This window comes from Caretta caretta, chromosome 15 (assembly GCF_965140235.1).
Source record: "Caretta caretta isolate rCarCar2 chromosome 15, rCarCar1.hap1, whole genome shotgun sequence".
NCBI classification, from domain to species: Eukaryota; Metazoa; Chordata; order Testudines; family Cheloniidae; genus Caretta; species Caretta caretta.
In genome coordinates, this window is record NC_134220.1 from 2,877,832 (window position 1) to 2,903,610 (window position 25,779).

At 48.6% G+C, this 25,779-nt stretch overlaps 1 protein-coding gene across 8 annotated transcripts in view; it reads left to right on the forward strand.

Annotated features, from left to right (window-relative positions):
* Window positions 1-25,779, forward strand: part of OSBP2 (oxysterol binding protein 2) — a 371,738-nt gene that overhangs the window by 78,779 nt on the left and 267,180 nt on the right. Inside the window, exon 1 of one of the 8 annotated variants that reach the window (XM_075120171.1) lies at window positions 3,812-4,032. The exons of 5 other annotated variants lie outside the window; for them this stretch is intronic. In XM_075120171.1, coding sequence (XP_074976272.1) covers window positions 3,996-4,032 — 37 coding nt within the window. In that variant the 5' untranslated portion in view covers window positions 3,812-3,995. Of the gene's footprint in view, window positions 1-3,811; window positions 4,033-5,663; window positions 5,698-25,028; window positions 25,172-25,779 lie in introns of those variants that run through there. 2 more of the 8 variants (XM_048822246.2, XM_048822248.2) reach the window with 2 other exon arrangements.

Consider the following 25,779-nt stretch of genomic DNA (forward strand, 5'->3'; position numbering starts at 1 on the left):
TCATGGAGCTGGAGACCAGAGACTTCCCAGGAGGGAAGGGTCAGCCCTCCCCCACCCGAGATCCCAGTACCAGGATGGAGGGATGCCCTTAACCCAGGCTGAGTTCTACTTGCAGAAGAAAGGAATTTCTTCCTAGAGATGAAGCTCTTGGAGGTGGAAGAGAGGAGAGAGGTGAAGCGCTTGGAGCTGGAAAAGGCTACACTGGGTCAGCCAGGTAGCCCTAACAGTCCTCCTCCAGGTACCACTCCCCAGTCCAAGAAATTCCCCACATACAAGGTAGGTGATGATACAGAGGCCTTCTTAGAAAATTTTGAAAGGGCCTGTCTTGGGTACAGCCTCTTCCCAGACCAGTATATGGTGGAGCTGAGGCCACAGCTCAGTGGACCCTTAGCAGAGGTGGCAGCTGAAATGCCTAAAGAACACATGAACGACTATGAACTTTAAAAAAAAAAAAAAAAAAAAGGCAGGGCGGGGGACAGAATCCAGATGGGGCTGACACCCGAGCCTGCCCGTCAGTAGTTCAGAGCCCTACGGTGGAAACCGGACGTGGCATTTCCCCGACACGCCGACCACGTTGTGAAACATTGGGATGCCTGGGTATCCGGAGTGAAGGTTGAGTCTCGGGAGGATCGGTCTCTCCCCTAATGCAAACGGAGCCATTCCTAGAGGGTGTCCCTGAGGAGATAGAATGGTACATCCTCGATGGGAAGCCCAAACCTGTAATCAAAGCAGGGGAGATCAGAACCAAATGGGTGGAGGTGGCGGTGGAGAAGAAAGCTAGTAGCAGTTGGTGTGGATACCAGAAGGGGCAACCCAAGATGACACCCCACCATTGGAGTCAGCCCAAGGCCCCATCTCGCAAGGAGGAGCCCTCCACACAGCCAGAGAAACCACAGATGCCCTCTCTTCCCACCACCCCACTCTCCAACCACCCACCTCGCCCCAGCCCACAGACAGCTGGGCGATGCTTCAAATGTAATGAGCTGGAGCATGTGAAGGTCAGCTGCCCCAGGAGCACCAGCCAACTGCAACTCATCACTCTGGGGTCCCAACGAGAGCCTTCAGACCCACATGCCTCGCAAATACCCCCAGAGAGAAGGGAAACTGTGAGTGTGGGCGGGAGGAAGATTACTGCGTGGAGAGATACTTAAGCACAGGTGTCAGCTATCCACCAATCCCTGGTGGACCCCAAATTCATCAACCCAGAGGCCCAAGTGACAGTGCAACCCTTTAAGGCCAACTCTTAACTTGCTTACAGCCAAGTTGCCTGTCCAATACAAGGGCTGGTCAGGAATATGGACTTTTGCAGTCTGATGATTATCCCATCCCCATGCTGCTGGGAGAATATTTAGCCTCACATGGTTGGCTAACAAAAAAGGTGGGGATGGTCACCCGCAGCCAGGCTAAACAGGCCTCCACACCTAACCCCATTCCTGAGCCTCCTACAAGAACCCAGTCTGTGGCAGCAGTTGTAGATCCAGTTCCTGGGACCTAGCCAGAACCAGCCCAGGGATCAGAACTGGTGGAGCAGTCAGCACCAGAGCCTGTACTTGCAACCCCACCAGAGTCAGGGGAGTGAGCACCAAAGGGCTTGCACCTGCAGCAGCAGCTAACCTGGTGCAAAAATCTCAACCGGAGCCTGAAATACAACCTAGTGCACCAGCGGAGAGTGGTTCACAATCAACGGAGACACCCCCATCAGCTGCATCACTTCCAGTGGGACCAAGCCCAAGTCCACAACCCAACGAGGAACTAATGTCTCCAGGATCAAGGGAGCAGTTCCAGGCAGAGCAGGAAGCGGATAAAAGCCTCAAAGGAGCTTGGTCGGCGGCACGGGGTGACCCACTGCCTCTCAGCTCTTCAAGTAGGTCCAGGTTTGTTGTAGAAGGAGGACTCTTATACAAGGAAACCTTTCTAGTGGGCACAAGGAGGGCTGGCGTCCTCAGAGACAGTTGGTAGTTCCAACTAAGTAGTGTATAGGGAAAAACTCTTTAGCTTAGCCCACGATCACCCTAGTGGCCATGCTGGGGTGAACAGGACCAAGGACTGTTTGGGGAAGTCATTCCACTGGGAGGGAATGGGCAAGGGTGTTTCTACTTATGTCGGGTCTTGTGAGGTGTGCCAGAGGGTGGGAAAGCCCCAAGACAAGGTCAAGGCCCCTCTCCAGCCACCCCCCGTAATTGAGGTTCCATTTCAGCGTGTAGCTGTGGATATTCTGGGTTCTTTCCCTAAGAAGACACCCAGAGGAAAGTTATACATACCGACCTTCATGGATTTTGCCACCTAATGGCCGTAAGCAGTAGCTCTAAGCAACACCAGGGCTAAAAGCGTGAGCCAGGCATTGGCAGACATTTTTGCCAGGGTAGGTTGGCCCTCCAACATCCTTACGGATTTGGGAACTAACTTTCTGGCAGGGACCATGAAACATCTTTGGGAAGCTCATGGGGTGAACCACTTGGTTGCCACCCCTTACCACCAACAAACAAATGGCCTAGTGGAGAAGTTTAATAGGACTTTGGGGGCCATGATACGTAAATTCATGAATGAGCACTCCAATGATTGGGACCTAGTGTTGCAGCAGTTGCTCTTTGCCTACAGGTCTCTATATCACATCCTAGTTCACCCTTTGAACTCGTTTATGGCCACAAAGTTATGGGGCCATTACAGTTGGTAAAGCAGCAATGGGAGGGGGTTACATCTTCTCCAGGAACTAACATTTTGGACTTTGTAACCAACCTGCAAAACACCCTCAAAGACTCTCTAGCCCTTGCTCAAGAAAACCTGCAGGATGCTCAACAAGAGCAGAAGGCCTGGTATGATAAACATGCCAGAGAGCGTTCCTTCAGAGTAGGTGACCAAGTCATGGTCCTGAAAGCGCTCCAGGCCAAGAAGATGGAAGTGTCATGGGAGGGGCCATTTATGGTCCGAGAGCGCCTGGGAGCTGTTAATTACCTCATAGTGTTCCCAGACCCTACCCTAAAACCTAAAGTATACCATGTTAATTCTCTAAAGCCCTTTTATTCCCCAGAAATCGAGGTTCTCCAGTTTACAGCCCAGGAGAGAGATGACGATGAGTGTTCTGAAGGAGTCTACTATGAAGGAAAAAGCAATGGTGGCGTAGAAGAGGTGAGCCTTTTGGACTGCGAAGTGCACCCGCCACCTTCCAGAGACTGCTAGATAACCTTCTGGCTGGATTTGGGGAATTTGCCATCACCTACCTTGATGATGTGGCTATAGTCTCAGATTCATGGGCAGAACACCTGGAACACCTCCAAGCTGTCTTCCAGCGCATAAGGCAGGCAGGATTAACCATTAAGGCCAAAAAATTTCGAATAGGCCTAAACAGGGTAACATACCTTGGACACCAGGTGGGCCAAGGTTCTATCAAGCCCTTACGGGCTAAAGTAAATGCTATCCAAAATGGGCCTGTCCCTAAGTCAGAGAAGCAGGTCCAATCCTCCTTGGGCTTGACCGGGTATTACCAATGATTTGTACCACACTACAGCCAAATTACCACCCCACTGACAGACCTAACCAGGAAAAACCAGCCAAATGCAGTTCAGTGGACTGAGAAGTGTCAAAACCTTTAACCAGCTTGAGGCGGCCCTTACATCTGACCCTGTACTAAGGACCCCGGACTTCGACCAACTGTTCGTCATAACCACAGATGCGTCTGAGCGTGGTGTGGGAGCAGTTTTCATGCAGGAAGGACCAGATCAATAATTCCATACTGTTGTGTTTCTTAGCAAAAAACTTTCTGAGAGTGAAAGCCACTGGTCAGTCTCAGAAAAGGAATGTTACGCCATTGTGTACGCTCTGGAGAAGCTACGCCCATATATTTGGGGATGGTGTTTCCACCTGCAGACTGACCGTGCTGCACTGAAGTGGCTTCACACAATGAGAGACGAACAAAAAACTTCTTTGGTGGAGTTTAGCTCTTCAAGACTTTGATTTTGAAATACAACACATTTCAGGAGCCTCTAACAAAGTGGTTGATGCACTCTCCCCGGAAGGTTTCCCAGAATCAGCCAGGTAAAAAAGTCCCTGTGTTCTAAGTCATTGTACTCCTTGAAATGTGAAAAATACTGTTTAGTTCTTCATGTAATTAGTAGTAAAATTAGAGGTGCATGTATCTTATTAACTCTGTTTCCTAAACCTCCAGGAAGAAATCCCAGCTGGTGTGGACCCAACCTGAACCAGGCTGGCCAGCACCATCTGTGATTTGGGAGACCCGTGTTAAATGAAGGGATGGGGTAACTCCCTTTTATGGACACCCAGCCATCCAGTTAGCTGTAAAATCCCTCTCAGTAGTTGGTCTCTACTTGCTTTACCTGTAAAGGGTTAAAAAGTCTCCCTACATAGGTAAGAGGAAGGGAGCAGGCACCTGACCAAAAGAGCCAATGGGAAGTCTAGAACTTCTTCTTAAATTTGGGGGAAAAACTTCCCCTTTGTCTGTCTGTCCTTGGGGAGAAGCAGAGACAGGGCTGCAGCTATGTTGTAAGAGCTTGAGCCAGATATGAAAACTCATCAAATCATACCTAGAAACTACTCATTTGAAACCCCAGATTTGTAAGTAGATCAGAAAATGTCTAGGAAGATGTGATTAGGTTTATTTCTTTTATTTCTTTATGGCTTGTGGACTCCTCTGTGCTTAACTCCAGGTGCTTTTGTTTTGCTTGTAACCTTTCAGGAGGTTTCCAAGTGATGATATTTAAAAAACAAAACAAAACTCTAGTTTGTGCCCTTTCTTTTGTTGTTGCTTCATGATGAATAAAGTTAGCCTGGGAGATTTTAAATAAATAATTCCCTGCTTGTGTGAGACCTTAGAAATAGCCAGTATGAGAAGTCTAGTGTTCCCTTGTTTTGCTCAAGGAGTCTGTGGATGTTTCAAAGCACCTGTCTCACATTAATCAAAGAGTGTTTGTGTGGAGGGGGTGAGGAGAGGCAGGATTTGAATCTTTTAATAAAAGTATCTTTTAATTTTCATCAGCTAATGAACTTTTAACAAAAACAAATGAAAAAAATCAGAGCTGTGAACAGTCTGACCTAAAATCTGTTCCCCTCTGTCACTTTCCCACTCTTGGCTTTTCTGTTGTCTTCATTTCACTGGTTCTCCTCACCATCTTCCAGGGCAATCAGGCCCCAATCTGGCAATATAAATAGGCAGAACAAAACTGAGAGCAAGAGAAGTGAAAGAGGGTTTTCTTTCAGGCCTAGTCGAGCCCATAAGCCCATTTCCCCCCTTCCCTTTCAGGTACCTTGGAGTTTTCAGTCTCCTCTTTAACTCTTCCCCTTCATGGGCATGCATCGGTGTGTGAATTGTATGAGAAATGTGATCATGTAATTCATCTAATATCAAACCTTGTTCTACAGCCTTAGAGGCACATGCAGTATCTGTTGTACTACATCTGACTCTGTATTACAGACATAATCCACGAAAATCATTTATAGCCAAGGTACACAGTCAATGGTGCTTATATAACAGACTACAGATTCAATATTACAGGAGAGAATAGTAGCGAACGCTGACATATGTAGGCCATCTAAATTCACATCCAAGTTACCTCAGTAGCTGATTGCCGCATCCTCTGAACTATGCTGAAGGAAGGCTGTGCTGCTGGCTGAAAAGAAACCATACGTACTACACACCTGCTGGCTAAATTATTGCAATCGTTGAGATGGACGAGAATTTATCATGTAAGTCAACAAGGACCTGTAAGTATAAGTGTGACAAAATATGACATGCTGATAAAAGTTGTAGAAAAAATTGCATGGAATTATATTATCTGACAAATAGTATGTGATTTTTTAATTAGTCTTGGGTGGGGCCGGGGAGAGCATCTGTCTGTATATACGAGAGGTGAGGGTATGCACAAGGGGGCAGGGTGAAAGTTGCACTCTTGGGCATTTCCTGGCTTCTGAATTCTTCACTTTTGCAGCCTTTGTGTCCTTTTAATGTGTGTTTTGATTGAGTGTGTGTGTATGTGTGTGTATATATATGTGTGTGTGTATGTGTATATATATAAAATAAAATTAAGCATATACATATTCAAATACCTCATTTTCAGAATGACATGTTGGAGAACACATGTGCCCCACACTGAGAAGCTGATTTTGGGCTCCTCAGATCCAGGCATACAGTTCAGGAACTGGCAGTCACAGACATTAAATCAGCTTCTCTGTTCTGGTGACTGATGACAAAAGTCTTCCTCCCCACCAGGTTCTGGTGAGACCACATGAAGAAGCCCTTTTTTAAAAAAAGTTTCTGCTAACGTGACTGTGCCTAGGGCAGGGTTCTGTGAACAGTTTTCAAGACTAATTTTGTTGTTGTTTGTTAAAGCCTTGGCCATCTCCATTGCAGACAGTTTCTCAACATGGTTTGACGTGTGTAGGGCAGTGTAGACCAGGGTCTGTATTGCCATCCCGTAACATCTCTGGTGATATCATGGTAATGGGAGGCTTGACATAATCAGTGGAGCCATGCAAAAGATACGTGAAAACCTCAGAGCTTGCGGTTTTCACACTGGTGTGATGTCACAAGAATGGTGCAGTTCTGTGAAAAGCTGCCAGATTGGTGTGATTGGTTTGGAATGACAGCTGAGCCACTTCCCCTCCGGATCACACGCAGTTTTAGAAAGCAAACTCTGAATTTTCTGATGGTTCATCTTGAACAAACATCACCTTTAAGCATATGGAAGTTCACATTTTGTTGCATGTTTGAAGGCACGAACCCTATGGGCCAGTCTGCGCTGAAAACGTATATCGGCATAGCAACGTGTCTCAGAGGTGTGAAAAATCCGAACCCCGGAGAGACATAGTTAAGCCGCCCTACCCCAGATGTAGACAGTGCTAGGTCAAGAGAAGAATTCTTCCGTCAACCTAGGTACAGCCCCTCAAAGGTGGATGAACTACAGTGATGGGAGAACCCCTGCCGTTGCTGTGGTGAGTGTCTATACGTCAGCACTACTGCAGTTCAGCTGCAGCTGCGCCACTGTAGTGTTTTAAGCGTAGACATATCCTATTTCACAAAATGTTGCAAAATAGCCAGACTTTGCCAGTTGGAATGACCCAGAATGAAATTCTGAATGTTTGCAGGTGTTCTGAATTTCACACCAGCTTCCTGATAAACCCAGCTAGGATAATCCTAGAATCATAGAATCTCAGGGTTGGAAGGGACCTCGGGAGGTCATCTAGTCCAACCCCCTGCTCAAAGCAGGACCGATCCCCAACTAAATCATAATACTGCTGCCATTTGCACTGGGAGATTTCGCAGGAGGTAACAACTCTAACTCTGCAGCTGCCACTCAGGGGAGCTCATTTTAGCTTGGTGGCATGCAGATTTTAAGCCCACTAGAAATGTCCCATTCATCCCACATTTTTACTGTAACAAACCACTTGGTCCCCTGGGTGAGCCTTATCAAAAGATAGCACTGCATTAGATGAAAGCAACAGAGCTGTAACTCCTAGCCTTACGGAAAAGAGAGACTAACTCAGGGTGGGGATTCGCCTGCTCTTTGAATATATAAATATCAGGAAAACAATTGCAACAAAGTATTGTATTGTTTTCTATGTAGCCAGTTTTACATATGCCTGCTGTTGGAATTGTTTGTATATACAAGTGTCTGAAAAGTGCTGGTGGAACACTATCATTCTGTTTCGTTTTGTTCATGACTTTGTCTTCTGTGTCCATCTTATTTTACTTTTGTGAAACTGTTTTCTTTTGTGTGTATTTTTCCTGATTTAATTCAATGTACGGGATTCCCATCATCTGCTCTGGGCAAACACAGCTACCATTTCACCACAGCTAAGTGCGTGTCTTGAGTTAAGTAGACTAATTCCCCCATTCCTGCTTTTCAACAGTTTGTAAATAAATGTTGCCTGTCTCAAAGGCTTTGTGGCTTCTTTGTTCTTTCCATGTATTGTCATTTTTCCAGGATAAAGGGAAATAAGACCAGGGTTTTGTTACCCAGATCAGTTCAATACTAACAAAGGCCTAGTTGTATTAAATTGAGGTTTGTGATCACTGCATTCCATCTTTCCCTGTTAGATCAACAGACCAGAAGGGACCACTGTGATCATCTAGTCCGGGGTCTCAAACATGTGACCCACGGGGTTATTTCCTGCAGCCCCCCAAGCTCCTCACACCACCCTGGGCCACCGGAGTTAACTGCATGCCTCCAAGCTCCCCTCCCCCACACACCCCCTCCCCCCCAGCACACCATGTCCCTGCTCCTCTGCCTACCTCCAGGTGCTTTCTGCTGTCAAACAGCTGTTTGGTGACACTTAACGCTTTCCAGGAGGGAGAGGGGAGGAGCAGGAGCTGTGAGCTCAGGGGAGGAAGCGGAGAAGAGGCGGGGCGGGGATTTGGGGAAGGGGTTGGAAAGGGGCAGGGAGGGGGCAAGTTGGGGTGGGGACTTCGGGGAAGGGGCGGGCCTAATGGAAGGGATGGAGTGGGTGCGGGGCCGGGGGCAGTGCGGTGGGGGGTGTGAGTGATGCGGCTCTTGGGCCAATGTACTAGTCCTCATGTGGCCCTCGTGGTGATTCGAGTTTGAGATCCCCGATCTAGTCTGACCTCCTATATAGCACTGGCCAGAGAATTGCCCCATCATAATGCCTGTTTGAACTACTAAAGCATATGTTTTAGGGAAAAATCCGGTGCTGATTTAAAAATTGCCCATGGTGCACAGTCCACCAGAACCCTGGGTAGATTGTTCCAATGAGTAATTACCCTCACTGTTAAAAAGGTATGAGGTCTATTTCCAGGCTGTTTGTGCCTAGCTTCAACTTCCAGCCATTAGATCGGGTTAGACTCTGCTAGATGGAAGAGCCCACTATAAAATATTTGTTCCCCATGAGATACTTATGGGCTCTAATCAAGTCACCCCTTAACCTTCTCCTTGGTAAGCTCAACAGATAGAGCTCCTTGAGTCTATCACTCTGTGGCAGGTTTTCTAACCCTTTAATCATTCTTGTGGCTCTTCTCTAAACCCCCTGCAATTTATCAACATCCTCCTTGAATTGTGGGCACCAGACCTGGACACGCTATTGCAGCAGCAGTCGCACCAGTGCCAGATACAAAGGTAAAATAACTTCTCTACTCCTAGTCGAGATTCTTCTGTTCCTGCATCCCAGGATTGCATTTGCCCTTTTGGCCACAGTGTTGCATTGGGAGCTCATGTTTAGTTGATTATTATTCCTCCTCCCCCGTCGCCCCCCCCCCCCACCCGAGGGAAAAAAATCCTTTTTTGCGGAGTCTGCTTCCCAAAATAAAGTCCTGCACCCTGTAAGTATGGCCTGCATTCTTTGTTCCTAGATATATAACTCTCCATTTTCAGAACCCCATCTACCTTCTAAAGAAGACAAAGGGAGCCTTTCTCTAGATGTAATTGGAAGCTGGATAGGGGTACTGTTGCTCCAAGCAGAGGGGCTGATCCTGCTCCTTTTGACTCCACTGAAAGCAGGATCAGTTCCAGAGACAGAGTGAAACAGTCTGATCCCTTTGGACTTTGAGACTTTTTCAGGAATTGCTCACCAGATAAACAGATGTTAAAATGCAGACACCAGAACAAATGTATATTGACAGGAAGCCGGAGCAGGTGCACCGAGGCTTAGAACTGGGTCTGAACAAAGGGCAGAATCCAGGAGAATGTAATGTGCCACTCAGTCAGCCTTAGGCTGTGTATATAATTATCTATGGACAATTGTGACAGGGTTAATTGCCTGGTCCCTCTGCAGTAGTTAATATGGTGTTGGCTGGGGCAGGAGAGAGACTCTGGCTTCATCTTGTGGTGGTTGTTTCCATCTGAATGACATTTTCCCTGGTGGCTAGTGTGAAAGTTGTTGAGCACAGCCATCCCCATCAGAATCGCAGACAAGCTCTGTCCTCGCCTCCTGGGCAGTGAGCCCAGAGGTTGGATGCCCACTCCTCTCTCCTGTTAAGTAACCATGGCAAGGAAGAGGGTGCTGGGTGTTGCCACAGCCTATCCTGCATCTGTTGTGCAGCCAAAGACAAGATGCTAGGCTCCAGCGCTGTCAGGTCAGCCCCTTTCCCTTTGGAAAACGCACTCAATCAGAAAGGCAACGTGTGCGTTACAACAATGAGCCCACGGTACACTTCCCACTCACTAAGGGGAGAGGTCCACAAGCTCCCTTCTCCACACGAGCGGCTTGTGAGATTTCAGAGCAGCAAGTTCCCATCAGCTCTTTTCGTCAGCAAAGTGGCTTCTCCCCGTTGAACTTTTGGGGCTAGAGTTTGCCGTCCCCTCCCCCTGGAGAGCTTGGGCCAGGGGCCTGCGGCTGTCCCACAATCTGCCTGATCTTGGCACTTTCCAGGGTCATTCTCCCCTCCACCTGCCTGCTGCCTTGTGGGATGGGAATGGAGGGATTCAGAAGGGGCCACAGCAGGAGCTGCTGCTGCTTGTGCTCTGCATGTGCCCTATGGACGCTGGAGAGCTGGGTAATACCTGGAAGGGCAGCTGCTTCTTGACCCCACCTTATCCCTGTTTGTAGAGGCCCAGCTCTGCAGTGAGCTGGAGGAAGGGATGAGCTGGGTTGCTCCCATTCTGCACCCCTTAGTTTGCATGTCATAGGCCTGGTGTATCTGCTCACAGCCTAGGGGAGAGCATGGTCTTGACTCTGGGTACCATGGAGGGGGGAGCTCATACAAGTTAAGGCCAGATGGAACCGTTAGCTCATGTTCTCTGACCACCTGTATAACACAGGCTATTACATGTCACCCAAACTCCTGCTGTGAGACCAGCAAGGTGGGTGGGCTGGTTTCCTCCAGCTGAATCAGCCATTTGGCATTCACTGCATGGTACATCAGCTGTGTCCTGAGCAGCAGGGAAGCTGCAGAGTCCGGTGTGGCTCTGAGAGCGGCCTCCAGAGCTGGGAAATTAGAACACACAACAGTAGACCACCAAGATTCATTCCAGCCTGAAGTCCAGACTGTCCAGTACAACCCCCATCCTGCTCACCGGCAGCACAGCACCTTTGCTGGGCATGTTTTGCACTGAAATGATCAGGGACTGTACAGGAAGACACCTGTGGGGCCTGGCGTTGTAACCCTGCAGTCCCTGCTCCCCAGGTGTGGGGTGCCGGTTTGGTCACTGCCTTCTCTGACCGTTTCCTTTGGCTGGGGCTGCGCCTCTGGCTGCTAAGCCCTTTCAAAGCCTGGCCTGTGCTCCCTCTGTCTCCCAAGGCTCTGGTACTGCCAGTGCAACAGACAACTCTGCCTTCTTGTAACTCAGACGACACCCACAATTTCCTTTTCCCGTCAAGGCATCTAGTGTTCTTCAGGGTTACTGGAGCCAGGTGTGAGCAGCCACGGGGATGGCTGACCTGCCTGGAGTCTGCAGTTTCGAACACACGCTTGAGTAGGACAGTCCCTTCAATCACCAAGCCCACACCCCTTCTGCCCCGCAAAGGGGATGTATGTAGGACTGGATGGGACCCCCTGGGTCATCAAATCCAGTCCCCAGCTATCATGAGGAAAATCAGTAGGTTCCAATCTGTGCTTTCCCCAAACAAGAAAGCCCTGAAATCCAGCTCTTTGCTTGACTGGCAGGGGGAACCCCACGTTCACAACTTACAAATGGTTTTGGGTTTGCAGGTTTTTGGGAGGCTTTTCTTCCTGTAATTTAAATCCATTGTCTTTTCTCTTCCCAGGGCACAAGCTTTTCCTAAGCTGTAAGGCTGGGAGGGACTACTGGGCTCGTGAGTCTGACCTCCTGAATGGCAGGCCAGAGACCTTCCCCGAGAGAACTCCCATTTGAACAGTTAAAAAAGCATCCAACCTTGATTGTCTAGTTAAGGGAAGCTCTGTGCTACGCCCCCCTGTCTGAAGCTAGGCTGCCCACTTGTCAACCCACTATCACTAGACAGACTTTGTTGGTTTCCCCTCCTTATGACTTGCTCATTTGTCTCCTCTTTTTCCCCCCTTTCCTTAGGGGATTGTTTCTCTGTGAACCCTTTTTCAGCTTCACCTCAGTATAACATGAACCTGACCGTGGATCAGCTCCAAGTTAAACTTGTGGACCCAGGCTCAAATGGATTTGGAATTAGACAAAGCGAGTTGGCCCAGTCCTACCTTTCGGGGGTTGCCTCTGTGAGCGTTGTAGCGAAGGTGGTGCAAAGAAGGCAGTGTCGCCTCAATTCTGTTCCCAGTGGAAGTGAAGGAGAAGTCTTATTCATTTCATGGGAGTTACGCTGGATTTTTGGGTATAGCTGAGAGCAGAATATGGCCCAGTACGTTCTCTGTGTGTGTACAATACAGTTTATATTCAGGCCAACTTTAACAGGCAACACGCTCTCTTAAGTGACCACTTTAAACTAGCCCTGTGGTTTCCACTACAATATTGTTTGTCCATTACTTGAAGAGCCACTTTTGCTAGGCAGTTGGTGCTGGTCCCTGGGGCTGGGGTCAAGGCTGGTTTTGCTGTGCACTTTCCACATAATGTCAGCATGCAGTGTATACTCTGTACAGTCTAAACGTCCCCACCCCAATGTGCATGGTCCTCTCCTGTAAATGCATTTCACCTTGGTAATTAATCTGCATCACTTCAGTAATAGGGAATTAAAATATTCTTCCCTAAACACAGCAATGTGCAGCTTGTTGTATGGCACAGAGCAAAACATTCCTGTAATAGCCACATCTCCCAGTGATCCCCCGGCTCCTCTCTGCTAGAAGAGGGCAGGGTGATGGTGGAGCCAGAGGGTGGCACTGTTGCACCAGTCATGCAGCAGTGTTTGTATTAAAGAGATTTGCTTAAAAGGTCTCTAGGCTCTGAGGGTTGGCTAAGGCTTGTTGGTGCGTTGGTGCATTGCAGGTGCTGGAAATATGGTTATGCTGTCAAGAGAATGTGTTGACAGGTTGTGTCAATGCAGCGGACACCGTTGTGTGGAGATCCCAGCCCAGCATTCAGATGGACCAGCTGACTCCAAGGCAGCTTTCACACATTACTGATCTGAGATGGGTTCAGACTGGTCACAGATGGGAGAGCGGCTCTGTAGCTTGTTACCAAGCCCTTGAGCCAGTCAGTCTACTGGTCAATCTTTGGGGGCACTGAAAAGCAGTTGCTGTTTAGGCCTTAGCTACATTAAAAAGTTGTCTGCTTTAAGGAGGCAGTGTGTCCTAGTGAATAGAGCACGGGCCTGGAAACCGGGAGGATGTGGGTTCTACTAGCCTGCTGAGTGACCTCGGGCAAGTCACTGCCCCACCCCGTGCCTCAGTTTCCCCCGCTGTAAAATGGGAATAATGATACTGATCTCCTTTGAGATCTATTGATGAAAAGTGCTAGGTGAGAGCTAGGTATTTAACTCTGCTAGTATAGTTAAACAGCCCCCCTTGGGTGGATGCAGTTATACTGGTGTAAAGGTGCTTTATGCTAATACACCTTTTCCCCCTAGATCAGAGTATAGCCATCTCCACCTGAGGGGTTGTACCAGTTTAATTGTGTTGGTAACAAACACCTATAACCTACGTAGTTATACTGCTACAACGTGCAAGTGTAGACAGGCCTTCGAAATAAACTCTGGAGAGGATATGCCTGTTGGATCCTTCCCTTCCCCTCTGAGATGGCAAAACCAAGGGATACATTTAAAAATGTTTTAAATAAAACCAGTCCCACCTGTAAATAATTAATAACTCCTTAAGGCCTGTTTATGGAATACAGTTACAGCACTTGGGCTTTTTCAATGAACTGCAGTTAAGTAATTGAGTCAAATACATTTATTATTAGGCATTTTAAACTCAAAGTGTTTTAAACATTCTGCTATGAAATAGAGAAATTGGAGGGGCTAGTAATGAATTTATCACACTGGGAAATAATATTTATGTTCAACAAGCAGAAAAACAATCAGTAGTTTTTAAATTGTGTATGTAGCCATCCACATAATGATTGGGACCAGACAATAGGGAGGAAATCAGTGTTGTCTGATAGTTCGAGTGAGGGACTGGGAGTCGAGACTCCTGGGTTCTAGTTTGTCTCTGTCAATGGCTGGCTCTGTGATCTTGGGCAAACCCCTTAATCATGCTGTGCCTCAGTTTTCCTATCTGTAAAATAGGAATAATAACACTGACCTCCTACAAGGCTGTTGAAATTCTAAAGCAGTTTGAGAGCTAAAGAAATGCAAGGCTTTATTAATTTAGTAAAGATTACTACTGTTTACCCAGTACCCATTAGCTGTTTACCCAGGGCTAATGGCCTGGGTAAACAGCGACTACAGAGGGATGTTTGCTAATTGTCTACTAGTGGTCAGCACTAGTGCCTAGGGTGATAAAGGCATATAAATAGGGATAACGGGCTGAAACTAAGCAAAGGGGAATTAAGGTTGAGAATGGGGTGAGATCTAATTGGTGATTGGAATAACAGAGACTTGGTGGGATAACTCACATGACTGGAGTACTGTCATGGATGGTTATAAACTGTTCAGGAAGGACAGGCAGGGCAGAAAAGGTGGGGGAGTAGCACTGTATGTAAGGGAGCAGTATGAGTGCTCAGAGCTCCGGTACGAAACTGTAGAAAAACCTGAGTGTCTCTGGATTAAGTTGAGACGTGTGTGCAACAAGAGTGATGTAGTGGAGGGAGTCTGCTATAGACCACCGGACCAGGGGGATGAGGTGGATGAGCCTTTTTCCGGCAGCTCACGGAAGCTACTAGATCGCACGCCCTGATTCTCATGGATGACTTTAATTTTCCTGATATCTGCTGGGAGAGCAATACAGCGGTGCATAGACAATCCAGGAATTTTTTGAAAGCGTAGGGGACAATTTCCTGGCACAGGTGCTAGAGGAGCCAACTTGGGGGGGGGGCGCTTTTCTTGACCTGCTGCTCACAAACCGGGTAGAATTAGTGGGGGAAGCAAAAGTGGATGGGAATCTGGGAGGCAGTGACCATGAGTTGGTTGAGTTCAGGATCCTGACACAGGGAAGAAAGGTAAGCAGCAGGATACGGACCCTGGACTTCAGGAAAGCAGACTTCGACTCCCTCAGGGAACAGATGAGTAGGATCCCCTGGGGGACTAACATGAAGGGGAAAGGAGTCCAGGAGAGCTGGCTGTATTTCAAGGAATCCCTGTTGAGGTTACAGGGACAAACCATCCCGATGTGTCGAAAGAATAGTATATATGGCAGGTGACCAGCTTGGCTTAACGGTGAAATCCTTGCGGATCTTAAACATAAAAAAGAAGCTTACAAGAAGTGGAAGGTTGGACATATGACCAGGGAAGAGTATAAAAATATTGCTCGGGCATGTAGGAATGAAATCAGGAGGGCCAAATCGCACCTGGAGCTGCAGCTAGCGAGAGATGTCAAGAGTAACAAGAAGGGATTCTTCAGGTATGCTGGCAACAAGAAGAAAGCCAAGGAAAGTGTGGGCCCCTTAATGAATGAGGGAGGCAAACTAGTGCCAGAGGATGTGGAAAAAGCTAATGCTTTTTTTGCCTCTGTCTTCACAAACAAGGTCAGCTCCCAGACTGCTGTGCTGGGCATCACAACATGGGGAATAGATGGCCAGCCCTCTGTGGAGAAAGAGGTGGTTAGGGACTATTTAGAAAAGCTGGACATGCACAAGTCCATGGGGCCGGACGAGTTGCATCCGAGAGTGCTAAAGGAATTGGCGTCTGTGATTGCAGAGCCATTGGCCATTATCTTTGAAAACTCGTGGCGAACGGGGGAAGTCCCAGATAACTGGAAAAAGGCTAATGTAGTGCCAATCTTTAAAAAAGGGAAGGAGGAGGATCCTGGGAACTACAGGCCAGTCAGCCTCACCTCAGTCCCCGGAAAAATCATGGAGCAGGTCCTCAAAGAATCAATCTTGAAGCACTTACATGAGAGGAAAGTGATCAGGAACAGTCAGCATGGATTCATCAAGGGAAGGTCATGCCTGACTAATCTAATCGCCTTCTATGATGAGATTACTGGTTCTGTGGATGAAGGGAAAGCAGTGGATGTATTGTTTCTTGACTTTAGCAAAGCTTTTGACACGGTCTCCCACAGTATTCTTGTCAGCAAGTTAAGGAAGTATGGGCTGGATGAATGCACTATAAGGTGGGTAGAAAGCTGGCTAGATTGTCGGGCTCAACGGGTAGTGATCAATGGCTCCATGTCTAGTTGGCAGCCGGTATCAAGTGGAGTGCCCCAAGGGTTGGTCCTGGGGCCGGTTTTGTTCAATATCTTCATAAATGATCTGGAGGATGGTGTGGATTGCACTCTCAGCAAATTTGCAGATGATACTAAACTGGGAGGAGTGGTAGATACGCTGGAGGGCAGGGATAGGATACAGAAGGACCTAGACAAATTAGAGGATTGGGCCAAAAGAAATCTGATGAGGTTCAATAAGGATAAGTGCAGGGTCCTGCACTTAGGACGGAAGAACCCAATGCACAGCTACAGACTAGGGACCGAATGGCTAGGCAGCAGTTCTGCGGAAAAGGACCTAGGGGTGACAGTGGACGAGAAGCTGGATATGAGCCAGCAGTGTGCCCTTGTTGCCAAGAAGGCCAATGGCATTTTGGGATGTATAAGTAGGGGCATAGCGAGCAGATCGAGGGACGTCATCGTCCCCCTCTATTCGACATTGGTGAGGCCTCATCTGGAGTACTGTGTCCAGTTTTGGGCCCCACACTACAAGAAGGATGTGGATAAATTGGAGAGAGTCCAGCGGAGGGCAACAAAAATGATTAGGGGTCTGGGACACATGAGTTATGAGGAGAGGCTGAGGAAACTGGGATTGTTTAGTCTGCAGAAGAGAAGAATGAGGGGGGATTTGATAGCTGCTTTCAACTACCTGAGAGGTGGTTCCAGAAAGGATGGTTCTAGACTATTCTCAGTGGTAGAAGAGGACAGGACAAGGAGTAATGGTCTCAAGTTGCAGTGGGGGAGGTTTAGGTTGGATATTAGGAAAAACTTTTTCACTAGGAGGGTGGTGAAACACTGGAATGCGTTACCTAGGGAGGTGGTAGAATCTCCTTCCTTAGAAGTTTTTAAGGTCAGTCTTGACAAAGCCCTGGCTGGGATGATTTAATTGGGGATGGGTCCTGCTTTGAGCAGGGGGTTGGCCTAGATGACCTCCTGAGGTCCCTTCCAACCCTGATATTCTATGATTCTATGAGATCTGTTAGCCTGAAGAACAGCCTGGCTAAGGAAGCCATGCGAGCCCCATCATGCTAGTTTTTTGAAACTAGACTGGTAAAGCATGGAGAACAACCTTTCATTAGCAGCCCAGCCCTGGCCGGGGGGATGGGGAATTTGGACTAAATCACCTCGTTCATTTCACCCACCTAAATCGCCTCGTTCATTTCACGTCCAGGCGATTGGTGGTCCCCTCTGCCCTGGAGCATGGGGGTGTGGTGTGCTGATGCTCCAGGGGCAGGGCAAGCATCCCGGGGGGATGGCTGGAGTAAACATGAGCCCTTCCGCCTAGATCAGCAGACAGCAAATGATGCTCCCTAGTTTTCTAGCGTGACTGATTCTCATTTTTCTCCTTGTGGAATAAGTTTATCACAAGTCATCTCAGTCCACCTTTGTGTGCTACTCTGAGAAGGAGAGAGAACCTTCTGCAAACCAGCTTCGCTGGCAGGGGTTTCTTTTCCGTTTAAAAACACATTCCTGGTACCATCCCTCTACCTTTACCGGGAAATAACAAAAAGCCAGGGGAATGCCAGTGCTGCACTGATGCTGCATTTTCTGCAGCAGGTGTGGTAGCGGGAGACCTCTTCAACCTGCGGGTGGTGCTGTTGCACCAGTATTCGCAATTTCAGCATCAAATAGTTTTGGTCCATAGGTCTTGTCAGATATAGAAATTCTGAAGGGACTCTACCTCCTCGCTAGTCTGTCAGTGCTCCGGATTCCTTGGAGCTTTGTCTGGTGAGCTGATATAATGTCTCACCAGAAGGTTTGATCTCCTCCATTCTGCCCCAGTTCTACAGTAATAGCCCCCCTGCCCCCGAGGAACAGAAAACTACAGGGGAAGTTCAAGTGTCTGAGTGACTCTTGCCCACCACACCTGGCACGCAGCTACAATAGCCCAGCTCTGGGGCTGTAGTGTCCTACAGGAGCAGGTCGCGGGCAGGACTTTTCTAGCCGAAGGCCCTTTTTTATGGCACTCGTTCCCAGGAAGGTCCTTCCTGAGCCCCTTGCTGGCCGCAAGCCCTATTTATTTTGGCAGTCTGCTTCCTTTCCTGCCACTTGTAAACCAATTTGTATGTTCACACAGTGGTTTGCACCCTAGATTGATTTCAAAGGCAGTTGTAGTTACAGGGCTCATTGTGTGTGGACCAGGTCTTGGACTGAGACTCGGTGGGGCCCGGCTCACTATTGAAGGGGCTCTGACTTTGCCATGGTAGGCCCAGCCGAGCCCAGGAAATGCTGACGGTGGGAAGGAAGCATCCAGGGCAGATTGTGCTAACTGAATAACCAGGACAGCATGAGCCCACCCCTTGATAGTCAATGGTCTAGTGGTGAGGTGCTCCCGAAGATGCCAAGACATGGCAGAACTAGGCTGCAGACGCTGCCTTGCCTGACTCGGAGGAGGGACTTGAATGCAGATCCCAGATCCAGGTGAGTGCCCCAAGCAGTGGGCTACAGACTGTTCTGGGGTGGGGCGCTCTCATGCTCTCCTGCCATTCCACTTGGTATAAATAATTAAATATTAGGCCCATGGGAGACTGATCCTGTTGCCCAGTGGGTGTGGTGCGCACCTGAGATGTGGGAGGCCCAGGTTTGAATCAGACAGAGCAGGGGCTGGAATATGGCTTTCCATAGCCCAGTTGAGTGCCCTACCATCCAGGCTGCCTCATCTTTCTTTCTCAGTCTCTCCTGTTGGAGTAGTTCCACTTGGTATACAGAATTAAATATTCACCAGAGCTGGGACTCAAACTTGCGTCTGCTCCAATGAACATTTGCTTATTTATACAAAGTGCAGCAGCTCCAATAGGAGACCTTGAGAGCCCTCCTGCCCCCCAAATAGCCACTCGCCTGGTGATGAGGGAGGCCTGGGTTCAAGTTCACACTTTGGGTAGGGGCTTGGACCTGGTTCTCCCATGTCCCTGCAGCCTCGGGGAGTGCTGTCACCACCAGGCTGTTGGCTGTTCTGCTCATGGTTTCTCTCTTTCTGGTTTCCAGCAGAAATTCCGCCCTGGACCTGAGAAACTTTCCTGGGCAGAGGTTTGGGTTTGACAAATTGGCATGTTCCATTGAAAAGTTCCCTGCAGATGTACTACGGAGCCCAAGGGGGAAAGAGATGGCAAGGAAGTAAACAGCTTCCTCATATTTGCTTTTCCAAAATGCTTACACAGCAGAAGAACTGAGTATTGTTATGAGGTATGATTAGGAGAAGGCGATGGTTGGGTTAGAGAAATCCAGAGTCGTAGCCCTCGGGACACTGTTATTCAGGGAATCTCAAAGCGACTTTACTGGGAACTTCCTCAGTGCATTTTAAATCTGAGCCAGGAGGATGAATCAGTGGAAGGCTGAGCTGTTGTGGTAAATCCCTTCCCCAGATCTACACCATCTCTGTAACCACAGGGCAGATTTAGTGCCGAGCAAGGTGTTACTGTTCTGAGTGCTAAACATTGCACCTACCTGTGAGGGTGTATTTCACTGGGTAACTCTCAGCACCTGCACAAAACACACTCCCCTCTCTGCTGGAAATATAGGAGTGGGAGGCTCAAACCTGGGTATATTTCTTTGCCCTTTATTGACTTTGTAATAATTCCTTTAACAATGTCTTTGAAGAAATATATCTGAATAAAGAAATCCAGATATGTCTGTCTGCATCCCCCAGGATAGTCTGTCCTTCCAACAGCTAAATGAACCCTGGGACCTAGCACTTAACCCTCTTCGCTGCCTCTGGCCATCCAAACCCACTGCATGCTGGTGTCACTGACTGGTAAGGAGCTGCTGACAACGCCTACTGAGTCGTACGCAGTGTTTGCTAGGCATTGGTAAATTGCTGCAGGCCAATATTTTCCTGTTCCATGGGTAAGAATAACTAGGATGATTGCTGCTGATAACATATGCAGAAGTTCTTGGTAGGGCTGCAGGGTCTAAAGACAAGCAGCACTATCACCATTTCTATTTATGAAATTATTTCTGTGGCAAAAATTCTGGCACCTTATACTAACAGTTGTGCTCAGAGCAGTGAATGGGCCAGAGCAGTGAATGGGCTTGGACCGTGCGTGTGCTCGGAGCGGTGAATGGGCTCAGGGAAGTGAATGGCTCATTTCCATAAATCAGAGGCCAAAATTTTCAAACTTAGTGCCCAGCTTTCGGAAGAGCATCCACATTGATTTCTGTAGGGGTAGCACAAAATAGGCACATATGTAAAGCATGAAAAAGCAGCCATAACACAGACTCCTGGCAGCCTACTGTCCCCATCACAGCCTCCTGCCTCTGCCCCCTTTCCTCCCCCAGCAATGTGTTCACTCCAGGAACAAACCCTGCTCTGAGGAGACATTTCACAGCTCCTGCAGTCAGGTCCATAGTGAGCTGGGTGATCGGGAGGGGAGGCAATGCAGGTACACGGCAGGGCCTGTGCACTTCTTGGGGCTCACCAGGCATTGCTGCGGATGTTGCCCGTCCTTGCTTCCCACAGGGCTCATGGCAGCCATGGGTTATCAGGAGGGATGTGGACCGGGGAGAGGGGCTTGGTGAACAGGTTGGGGGAGGCTGTTCTAGGAGTAAGGGCCATGTGGCAGAAGGTGCCGAGAGGCCTGTGTGAGGTGGAGGCAAAGGGGGTTTTCAGGCTGTTATCACTGATGGAAGATGGGACCAGGCAGACTGTGAACAGATCGCAGCCCCAAGGTGTGGGCAGAACTTGTGCTAAGGCTGACGTGCCAGGGGAGGGGCCGCTGCATGGATCTCCTAGAGCCAGTTACAGAGGCGGGGTCCCAGGCCAGCATTCACTGCTCTGTGCTCCCCTCCTCACAGCGCTGGTCTCTGAGACGGATGCCAAGGGGAAAGCAATGGGCTGCACAGTCCGGGAGATGGGAAGAGGCTGCAACCCCCCAGAAAGTGTGGGGTTTTGGATGGGACTGTTCCAAAGCTCAGTGGGGGCATAGACCTCTCCCCCCGAACAATTTGAATAAGCCCCACAAAGCCCCCCGTTCAATTTTTGTTCCCCGGAACCCCCTGTCAGCAGGATTTCTGTGTGAGGGGTAAGCAGGCCCTAAAAACACAGTGACCAGCCCTACTCCCATGGAAATCATTTGGCACTGACCTCCGTGTGCACAGTGGCTATTAGAACAACAGGTTCCTCTAGCCACCAGGGCTAGCAGAATTATTTCAGCAATCTGCAGGTGGAACAAGAGGCGTGAGGTTTAGTTTTGCTCAAGTGGAATCAAGGGACTGGTTTGGGGCGAGTGCCCCTTATTGCTCTCAAGAGTTTGGTGTAACAGTACCCTGCATTAAAAGCAAAGCTCTGAAACTGTCGTAAACAGACACCAAGGAGCATGTGGCAAGATTCCTGGCCAGCGATTGGCCCTGCAGCCCTCCTCCCTCTGCTGCCAGGCTCTGATGCGTGGTTTCCCCTTGTTCCATGTGTGGAACTCATGTGGTATCAATCATGCCACCATGCAGCTGGACCTGCAGTGCAGATGCAAGTGGGGCAGGACAGGGAGAAGGAGTTTTCCTGGTGATTTTTATTGCCTGGAAAACTCTTAGTGCAGAGCTCCCTGTGGCTGGTTAGTTGCTTTTCCAGACATATCTTTTCCCTATGCTGCACATGTGAACGGGACTTTCCTTTAAAGCATGAAAACCAGGAGAACTTGGAAAGGGTAGGTGTATTATGGTTTCTTCCCCATCCTGTATCGCAGCAGGTATTCATCCCTGCTGGAAGGAAGATGCAGCACTTGATAGGCCAGTGGCCTGGTTCATTATGGCAAATTTCTCATCCTTAAACATATTAAGAAAGAAAGTAAAGGACGGAGACATAAAATGGGAGGATCCCCTAAGAGTCTGGCTTGCCGAGCATGCTCAGAAGGCCTCGTGGGGGAGTTTCGGAGCACAGAAGGGGATCCAAATACAAGAAGATGACAAAGTTTGTGTGAACTACCTCGGCCTTCACCAGCAGAGCACGGTCCCTGTGGAGGCCTGTGAGGGGGAGAACCATGGGGGAGGCTCCGTGTACCTTCTGCTGCAGTGTCCAGATCTGCCATCCTGGAGGCAGAGCAGGTGATCAGGTTGATAAGTCTTGGGTACAGAAGTCCTAGTGGGCTTGATCCTCTATTGCCTCCTCTCATGTCATTTGCACCTGTGAAAACTGGGTGCGAACTGCTACCCTTTCCTGACACCTGTGCAAAGTGGGTATTATTGACAACAGGGGCCAAGCTCAGGGTGAATCAGTTCCCAGGTGCATAATGTGCCTTCTTTCTTCTCTTGCCCTGCTTTTCAGCTCTCTGGCCTTGCGGAAGCTGACCGTTCAGGCAGTTTCTCTTCCTGCCATTTGCCATCCAGCTCTCCCATGGTACTGAGCCTCCCATCGTCCAGAGGTGTCAGGTGTCCCCTGAGAAGGCCAGATAATTGAGGTTCTGCTGTAGACACAAAGGCAACATACTTGGCCAGCATTTCCCAGGTTCCCTTTGCTTTTACTTCAGAGCTTTGTGTTTAGATAGGTGTCTTCTCCCTGCCAAGCTCCTGTCTGGTCTTGCAATGAGCTCAGCATCCTATTGCCGGCTCTGCTGAATCCAGATGGCCACTTTATTGGGCTGTCTCCCAGTGACCGAGCCGAATGATAGAGAAGTGCATTGACTGCTGCTAAATGGGGACAGATTTAGCAAAGGTGCTACTTAATTGCTCACGATAGTCATATGGGGCTTGGTATTGCTCCCGTCAGATTCTCTGGCAGTCTTGCCACTGACTTCAGTGGAGGATCCAACCAGTGGTATATAGCTATGGCATTTGCTTCCCTTGTAGATCTGACAAGCCCAGTGCCTCTGCTCACCCAGACACTCACTAGCCTAAGATGTGGATGGGAGCGGCTGTGGAAAATTTCTCCTCTGGTTTAGTGCAGAAATGGCCAGATAAGGAAGGTGAACGAAAGATCAATTCAAGCTGAAATGCAGCCAATGCGCACACATCCAGCCTGCTGTTTTACTCCATTTCAAGCCATTTGGGGCTGCTTAAAGAAAGGGTTTCTTTAATTGCCGTGTGGCCATTCAGAGGGAATTGATATCACACACTGAGCCTCGGGAGAGGGAGGGGGCTTGTGGCAGTGTGCGCACAGGTAGCCCTCCTCACGGGGAAATCTGGGGACACTGTTATCAGAGGCCTCTAAAAGGCAGCCAGCCTGGGGAGGCTGGAAGCTTCCTTCCATGGGAAGGTCTCTGGTTAATATCGAGTTGTTTTCCTGATGGATGCACTTTCCCATCGAGCTCTGAGGAAGCTGTTTGTTCACAGTCGGGCTGCTGTACACTACAAAAGATCTTTCCCTGACACACAAAGCACATAGTCTGCTCCATCCCTTTGAAAGGATAATGCTGATCAGTGGGATCCACTCTCCAGCTTCTTGGAAATACCCATATACTGATGCTGAAGCAGGTAGGATGGGATGGAAAGGAGGCAGCTACTGGCTGAGCGTAGGGACAGGCTACAGAATAGACGTGGATGACGTCAGAGAGATGGTGAGTTTGGAGAAGATCTTGCTGTGGGCTCTGAGAGGGGCCAAAAGGTTCCAGGGGGTAATGGTGGGGGATCTTTCCATTTTCAGGCATGGATATGGGGTGGGGAAAGGGGCTGTTGGATTTGGGAGAAATGTAATTTGGACAGTTGAGGACATTAGGGAGACTATAAAAGAAGGTCAGGAGGGGAGGAGGTAAAGGCAGGAATTAGGGTTTAAGAGGAGTGCATCAGGTCAGATGACATCCGATGTGGTGGGTGGGTCAGACGTGATAGGCAGATTTACTGGCCTTTGAGATGTGCAAGAGAGAAGAGGGTCAGGAGGCAGTGGGATCCTGGCAGCGGGTGGCAAATGGAGGAGCGGGCTGAGACAAGGGAGGCCAGAGGATGTTTGGATGGAGGCAGGAGCTGTCTAATCGTGCAGTCTCAGTATTAATGCCAAGCTTATTGCTGAGGTAACAGCCTGAGGATGGAGCCAGTGAAGGAGAGAGAGGACAAGTAGGTGTGAGGAACTCCCTGAAGCACCTCACCTAGCCAGGCTGCACAGGCCAAATGCACAGACCCCTCTGGACCAATTCCTGTCTTTGGTTCTATTGGAAGTGAAATATTCTCCAGAGAGTAATCGAAACTCAAAGCGCATGTGGTAAGCAGCATCTTCTCCCCACACTGGGTTCCACCAGACCCAGCTTGAACCCAGTTCTAGAGCAGGCAGCCAGAGCGGAGCTGCTGTGCTCAGATCCACCAACGCTGGAACTGGGAAGAGATGAGTCAGGTGGGCCCCTTCCCCCCAGCAGGAGGGCAATGCATGTTCAGGCTCAGCGACATTACGCACAAACACATCAGCCCTGGTGACTTGGTAAAGGACATTGATTTAAACAGCTATTTTTCACAGTGAATGTGCCCTAAAAATACTAATGTGAGAGACCTATAAGCAGTGATCTGGATTTCAAGAGAAAAACAATCTTAAAAGAAAATGCATCAGAAACGTTTGCATTGCTAAGACGTTGCAAGCGTCATTTGCATGTCAATGTAATTACCTTGATTACAAATTGCTTCTTTTTATATGTGAAGCACATAATGGCCCTTTCCCTGACTCGTGATCAAATGTTAATCGCTGTGTTGTCACTTGGCTACTTAGAATGTTCACCCGTGTTCCTGTGATGTCCGGTTCTGAGCCCTGCCTGGGAGGAATTAGCTACTACATCAGACGTAGGCTCTGCCATTGTGTGTCGATATTCACGGGGGCTGAATGTATCTGTCATAAATATAAAGAGAAGGGTAACCACCTTTCTGTATACAGTGCTATAAAATCCCTCCTGGCCAGAGGCAGCCTCCTGTTACCTGGAAAGGGTTAAGAAGCTCAGCAAACCTGGCTGGCACCTGACCCAAAGGACCAATAAGGGGACAAGATACTTTCAAATCTGGAGTGGGGGAAAGGCCTTTGTTTGTGCTCTTTGTTTACGTGGTGGTTTTCTCTTGGGACTGAGAGATGCCAGACAGAAATCTATCTTCTCCAACGCATCCTAATCCAAGTCTCCAATATTGCAACCAGTATAGGTAAGCCAGGCAAGGCGGATTAGTTTATCTTTTGTTTTATGTGAATTTTCCCTGTGCTAAGAGGGAGGTTTATTCCTGTTTTCTGTAACTGTAAGGTTCTGTAAGGTTTTGCCCAGAGGGGGATCCTCTGTGTTTTGAATCTGAATACCCTGTAAAGTATTTTCCATCCTGATTTTACAGAGGTGATTCTTTTACCTTTTCTTTAATTAAAATTCTTCTTTTAAGAACCTGATTGATTTTTCATTGTTCTTAAGATCCAAGGGTTTGGGTCTGTGTTCACCTATACAAATTGGTGAGGATTCTTATCAAGCCTTCCCCAGGAAAGGGGGTGTAGGGCTTGGGGGGATATTTTGGGGGAGGACGTCTCCAAGTGGGCTCTTTCTCTGTTCTTTGTTTAAAATGCTTGGTGGTGGCAGCATACGGTTCAAGGCCACGGCAAAGTTTGTACCTTGGGAAAGTTTTTAACCTAAACTGGTAAGAATAAGCTTAGGGGATCTTTCATGCGGATCCCCAAATCTGTACCCTAGAGTTCAGAGTGGGGAAGGAACCTTGACAGTATCTATGGAACAAAATTGAACGTCAAAGCTGGTAATGCTGTTTGCTATTTT